The sequence below is a fragment of the Misgurnus anguillicaudatus genome, chromosome 12 (assembly GCF_027580225.2).
Source record: "Misgurnus anguillicaudatus chromosome 12, ASM2758022v2, whole genome shotgun sequence".
NCBI classification, from domain to species: Eukaryota; Metazoa; Chordata; class Actinopteri; order Cypriniformes; family Cobitidae; genus Misgurnus; species Misgurnus anguillicaudatus.
Window position 1 is genome coordinate 21,351,479 of NC_073348.2, and position 7,187 is coordinate 21,358,665.

Genomic DNA, 7,187 nt, shown 5'->3' on the forward strand with positions numbered 1-7,187 from the left:
ACACGCACAACCGGCGCAACGTCATAGAATGTCTCTGAACAAGTTCACGCCCACTTTTGGGGGAATTCCGACTGGACCCTCCATTGACTTCCACTCAAAACAGCGGAACAAAGCAACGTTCGTACACAGCCGGCAGGCATAATTAACTTATAAAATCACTCAAATTAAACATGTTGAGTAATTATCTGTCCACCCTGCCTGCCATAGAGCGCGAAAGATACATTAACATATTTAATTTGGTCATAATAAAAACATGTCCCTTTTATTCTCCCAGCGTCAAATTTGTGTAACAACGCTCCCTATTGGCCAGAGGTGTCTCACCCGGACATTTACTCGTACCTCATCGAGTCAACAGGGAAGCCAGTGAATGATTTTACTTTATTTGAAAGTTACTCCGTATTCATATATTATGTCTTTATATTTAGAGTAATGAGTGAACTTTTCCGTCGAGTCATACAACTAACTGGCTTAGCGATATTTCCAGCAATCACTGGATGGCGTTGTTACACAAATTTGACGCTGTGAGAATGAAAGGGACATGTTTTTATATTGACCAAATTAAATGTGTTAATGTATCTTTCGGGCTCTATGGCAGGCAGGATGGACAGATAATTACTCAACATGTTTAATCTGAGTGATTTCATAAGTTATTTACGCCTGCCGGCTGTGTAAAAACGTTGCTTTGTTCCGCTATTTTGAATGGAAGTCAATGGAAGGTCCGTTTTTTATCCCCCAAAAAAGGGGCGGTGACGAAATTTACAGTAAAGTTCCCGGATGTGCCGGTAGTCCGTATCGGGCGCTGTTCCGCTCTCAGCGCTTCTTCAAAAACGGCATGCACTGAAAAAAAATGATTTATTGAATGTACTAAATTTTTTTAAGGTAAGTGGTTGCAATCAATTTATTTAAGCTACATTTAAACAAAAGAGATTAGTAAAGTTAAATAAAATATAAAACTTTTGTTTAAATGTAGCTTAAATAAATTGATTGCAACCACTTACCTTAAAAAAATTTAGTACATTCAATAAATCATTTTTTTCAGTGTGAGAAAAAAACCAAAGGCGTTTGGTGTGCATATACAGCGCGCATAACACTCACTGCCCATTGAAAATCATTAAAAAATGTGCCTGCAACTGACATAAACGAGTTTGGTGTGATCGGACCTAACCCAGAAACTGTTTTTTCCCAAAAAAACATTCATTTTCCCATAGACTTTTGGATTATCGCAAAAAAATATGCTATGTGTTGAACAAAATTTTATGACACTTACACGTTTTATCCAGGGTTATCTAAACGGATGAATACAAATTTTATGAATTTAGTAAATCCGTTAGAAAAAGCTAAGTTTTGACTTCAAAATGTATAAAAGTTGTGTTCCTTTGTGAAGATTAACTTGTTGGACAAACCGTGTCATAAAGTTTTGTCAAACAGAGATCTTATTTGTCTGATAATCCAAAGTCTATTATTCGACTCCATGTGGCGCCGCAAGATCCGACAGGAGGATGACATCAAAGCACGCGAGTGAGTCTGCTGTCGAATCGCTCTCGCGGTACTTTGATGTCATCCGCCCGTCGACTCCCGCGGCGCCACATGAAGTCGAACAAGCTTTATGTGAAAAATAAATGGTTTTTTTTCAAGGTAAGTATCCCGCTATCTTTAGCCTACAAATATACATCCTGCACTCTATAGACTATTTTGCAGGATCTAACCAACACTGGTCCAGAAGCACTTCCCGTTTTAGTTTTGAAACACTGAACAAAATATTAATATTAGAACCAAATACAACCAACAGACAATGTAGAACTGAATCAAAATGTAAAATAAATGTGAACTAAAAAACAACAGGAAGTGCTTCTGGACCAGTGCCGTTCATCCTGCAAAATTGTCCATAACAGTTTCTTTAGATTTGCTTTAAACATATTTTCTCAGAAATATACACATAATGATAAAACTAAAATGGTTTGCATATATTGTTATTAGATGACTTTACATTTTTCAAAGAATTTGATTTTGCAAGCATTTGTTGAAAAACAGACAAAATAGAGATTTAGGCTATAACGTAATTTGTCAGTCATTTGGTTATCACTTTAAAATACAACCCAAGCATCAACATTTCCACATCAGTTCAAACAAAACATTTCGAGAGAATTTGCTCAAGGGCATTTTAAATAAAACAATTCATTCCTATCAGGCTTTGGAAGAGGGTGGAGAGCATCTTTGGTCCAAAAATAAGCTGGGACAATGCAGACAAATGAGCACCGTAGACGGCGCTGGCCTGGATAGCCGTCCTAGATCCATTACCTACATCTGTTACTTAAAAACTCTTTCCTCCTAAGAGGCCATATAATCATACAGCTGTACACCTCCCATGTTATTACACCCACTTAAATTCTCTTCTTTTTTTACATTTTGCATGGTGGTGAATGTATTAAAAAAGCTGTGATCTTTCAAATTTTGTCAAAACAATACTTGCAGTTTATTGGAGTTTAGCACTTTTATAACACGCTTTTAGCAAGCAATATTTTATAAAACAATTTAGGTTTAAAAGATATAACTTCCTCAACTGTCTTATCAAACTTGGCTTAATAACCCTCCAGTCTATGAATCATATCTCATTTCTTCATACTGATTGAGATCTTCTGTGTAAAGAAATGGTCACAATGAGATAAGTACTCATTACTTTAAACTTAAATATTAATCCTTTAAATGAAGTGTGCTCATCATTCTCAACTCACCAGCACTTTTCACACTCTTATCCACCTGCTTAGTGTGCTCTAGGAAGAACAAAAACATGTATATTAAAAAAAGAGGAAACTATTATATACAGGCCACAATATAATATCACAATACAAAAGGAAATAACAAGTGACCTGCTCGATATTAATACAAAAACAGGCCTCATAATGACTTAAAATTATTTAAAATTAGACAAAACATAAAATTAAAACAAATCAAGATTTTTTAGTTTTAGGTGTTTTTTTTATAACACATACATCTTTCAAGTTATGTCAAGCTATAGTATATTTTATTGGGCAGAATTTGTGACTGGGGTACTTCAAATATTGTTATGCACTGAAAGAAAATGCAGCATGAAGTTAAAACAACTTGGTTTTGCAAGTTTTGGCTTATGATAACTTGACATAACTTATAAAAAGAAGTTGAAATTGTTTAACTTAATTTGTTTTAAAGTTAACATAAAAATATATGTTGATTTGAAATTGGGTAATGTGAAGCTTTTACCTGTTGTGTGTTTAGAGTCTGTAAAAGTAGCATATAATTTTACATTAAATCAGTAATAAAACCACACAATTAACTCTTTTTAATAATCTTAGATAACAAAATCAAATATCAAAGACAAAAACACCATGGTATTTTTAGATAGCCTAACAGATAAATCAATGTAACAGATAAATCAGACATTAAAATATAAAAAAATCACAAATGCCAAAGGTTGATTTTATAACCTTTCACCTCTTATCATATAATATACTCACAGTCGCCCTCAGTGCCTGTTTCTGAAATAAACAAAAAGTAACTATGTGAGGACGGTTTGGCAATGGTCAAGGTTGAAGTTATCACGTTTTACCGCATGGCATATGGTAAAAGCTTGTCACAATGTAAGTGAGTCTCTGTCGCCCTCGTGTGGTAATTAATACCCAGCGCGCACTTACCTAAAGACTCGCTTCTGGTGTTCCCTACGTCAGAATAGAACAGAAATGACGTAAGCGGAGGAATCAGTGGCTCAGTACAAGTTGTTCAAATTTACATTCATAAGTCATAAGGTAACATAATCAGAACATTTCTTGTTATCAACATTTGATAAATACACAAACTAAATAGAGTTCACTGGAAAATGTGACCTAAAATCGAATTTGTTTAATGTAAAATTGTACCTCTCTTTTCTGCAGTGCACTTTCCCTTTCTCTCACCATCTGTCAAATTAAGATTGTGAACAGTAACTATACAATACACTGAAAAAAATATTTCTGACCCTCATTAATTTTAACATAGCCTAATTAAAATTTGCTTATTTAATCCATTACAATATTGTTTTCTGTTTTAATAAAAAATGTATCATGTGTTTTAAATCCACCTGTGAACCTGACTCTTTTAAGTTGGGACTACATGAATAATTTGAGTTGTATTAAAGCAATATTGCTAAAACTGAGCGGGAATTTACAGTTCCCAGCATGCTTCACATGAGACTGAATAATGAAAGTAAATATCAAAATAAAAGGTTATTATGCATTTTTATTTGAGATAAGAAAATAGGGGGGCTTTAGTATGTTTAGTAAGATGTTATATTACTATTTGATAGAATTTCTGGGTTTTGTTGTAGACCATTTGCTTTGAATAAAAACATTAATATCATGTATTAACATTAACAGGTATTTAGTGAAGTTTTGATCAGAAAGCATTGCACTGTAAATGCGTTGATTTGAAAGCATTTACATTGAAAATGTTTATGCCATAATCATTGCATTGTTATGGTTAGCTTGCTAATGCTAATGTGTGCTAATGCTGTAGTGTACAGTAATAACTTTATATTTCTAAATTTAAGTAGAACTAACATGATTAGATAATAGTATTGGTGACTTTAACTCATTTTTACTCTAATAAACTCAGATTAATTGTTTTAAGTTAACTAAAAACAATAGGGTAACACTTTACAATAAGGCTCATTATTTAACATTATTAACTAACATGAACAAACCATGAGCAATACATTTCTTACAGTCTTTATTAATCTTTGTTAATGTTAGTTAATAGAAATAAAGCCTTTCGTTGTTTGTTCATTTTAATTCACAGTGCATTAACTAACGTTAACAATATTTTAATTAAGTAGTAATTGTTGGAATTAACATTAACAGAAATTAATAAATGCTGTATAAGTGCAGCTCATTATTAGTTCATGTTTACTAATGTAGTTAACTAATGTTAACTATTGAACCTTATTGTAAAGTGTTACCAACAATTGATTAAGTTCAACTAAATACTTATATCTAAATGTAAATAATTTAATTGTGTGCAATCACTTACCTTAAATTAAAACATTTAGCAAAATCAATGAATCTTTTTTCAGTGTTTGATTGGTTAGTAACGTGTCAACTTACCTACAGTATCTTCTTCATCAATTACTTCTTTGCCTGAAACACAATTAGTTAATTATATAAAAAATTATTTTCAACAATAATCATAAGAAAAAAACATTTGTTACCATCTAATTCTTCATCATTTCCCTCTGCAAAAAATATAAAAATATAAGTTGTATCTATGCATTATTAAATTATTTATTATATTAATATGCACCATTATTTTAGTTGTTAATTGATAATATATTTTTAACTTTACAGATCTAATTATATATTGCAAACCAAAAGCGATTGATATAAAATGTTTCTTACCCATGTGTGTCACTCGTAAACTGTCTTCATCTGTCAGTTATAGAATAGTGCACGATATTTATTGACTCCATGCATGTCTCAAAACGATTTAAGTGTTTAAATCAACCAGGTTTTACCTTTCACATGTGCTGCCTCAAACTCCAGATCATCTGTAGCTACAAAGAATAAAGAAGCCTAGACTTTAAAAATGACACTGTATTCAATTAAAATGTGATAAATGTGCTCCATTATGCAAAACAGCTGCATAGTTGTTTAACAATAAAAAAGATGACCCACTTTGATTTTGTGGTGTAGTACGCTCTTCAGACTCTAGTGCAAAACACAACAGACAAAAGTGTTCATTTACTTACAGCATTTTTTTGGCAACTATCAGGATTAAAAGAAAAATAAATATTTACAAAATCGAAAGTAACAGAAAATAATGTTACCTATTTCTTCAGATGATTCAGTGCTCTCAGTTGAATTCAGAGACGCAGAAATCACTACAGGTGTAAAAATATACACATACGTATTTAGAAACAAATCTATAGATGTTATGAGTCAAGTGTAACATTACTTTGTACATGTACAATAGTAGTTTGATTGTGAATTCTATCAATACAAAGAATATATTTGTTTTGAAATATCTGCAGCTAAATTAAACATATGCGATTCATGCTTTTTAAATAAGAAATAATCTTTACTAACGAATATGAACCATTTGGCTACATTAAAGCTACATTAATATCCAATTATAAAAGTATTTTTGGTTAAAAAGAAACTACACAGACCTCAATATGCAAATGCTTACTGGTATATGATATTCTTACCCCTGTGAAAACCTGCCACTGCCACAAAGACGATTATGGGTATCACAATTTTCATCTTGGACGAAAAGGGTGGATGCAATACAAGGTCATACAAATTGCTAAATGTCAGTGTTTCCTTTGAATCAAGTATTTGGTGGTAAGTCTTTATATATGTTGCTGGTCATCACATGCTTTGGATGGACAGGCTCATCTCTGCCAGCGGCTGGGTGGCACATCTCGCCCGACAAACAGAAGTGGCATTATTTCAACAATGAATGACTGTCATTGTTGACCCTCTGATCAGCCGTCCTATTATTGTAGTGAGTGGTGACTTTGGTGTAAGTTTGGGATGGTCATTTCCTCTCTAAAGCTGGTGGGCGTTTAACCAAAGGAAATGATTGATTGTTCTCCTGACAGATCTGATGATGGCACTGCAGCTGGCACATGAACCTGTTGTTTTGCTAACCGTGAAAGTATATTCTGCACAGTTTAAAAGCAAAATATTGTAGTAATTCTGTACGTTTTGGACAGGATTAGATTTGGGTTGAGCTAAGGCATCCATGTGTAAATACAGCCTCTAAAATATAAACATAAGTACACATAAAATGTTCACTAAAGCTAACATTTTTAGGAATAAAAATTTGCATTTGTTGCACTGCAAGAAATTTACTACTTGGCATCCTTAAAACAAGCTACATTTATTTGGGGGTGAAGATATATTTAAATTCAAAGTAAAAATGTAAAGTGAAAAAAAAACAGCTAAAAACACCATAAGCTGAACTGGTTTCAGCTGGTCTCCCAGCCTGATTATAGCTGGTGTAGTAAGCTGGTCTAGATGGTCAAGCTTTGCCAGGCTGGGAGGGTCATCTTAAACCAGCCACCAGCACTTTAATCCAGCAAACCATCTTAAGCTGGTTTTAGAAATTTTATTTAGTAGGGAAATATTACTTATAGATATTAAAAAATAAAACAATTGACTTTTTTGTAATTGTTTCTC

The 7,187-nt window shown here is 32.8% G+C and overlaps 1 protein-coding gene across 10 annotated transcripts; it reads right to left on the minus strand.

The window, feature by feature from the left end:
* Positions 1-1,943: 1,943 nt before the first annotated feature.
* Positions 1,944-6,419, minus strand: LOC129447168 (uncharacterized). Of its 10 annotated transcripts, none has more exons than XM_055208791.2 (14): positions 6,212-6,402; positions 5,831-5,884; positions 5,679-5,711; positions 5,519-5,557; positions 5,403-5,432; positions 5,216-5,239; positions 5,112-5,144; positions 3,891-3,929; positions 3,669-3,692; positions 3,492-3,512; positions 3,238-3,255; positions 2,733-2,771; positions 2,601-2,633; positions 1,944-2,566 (listed from the first exon to the last, which is right to left on the minus strand). In XM_055208791.2, coding segments are annotated over exons 1-14 (444 nt in total). In that variant the 5' UTR covers positions 6,267-6,402; the 3' UTR covers positions 1,944-2,564. The 10 variants fall into 10 exon arrangements, with proteins under 10 accessions (XP_055064766.2, XP_055064763.2, XP_055064767.2 ...); XM_055208788.2 differs by having other exon boundaries at positions 2,601-2,636; positions 6,212-6,398; XM_055208792.2 differs by having other exon boundaries at positions 1,944-2,636; positions 5,519-5,551; positions 6,212-6,407.
* Positions 6,420-7,187: the final 768 nt, after the last annotated feature.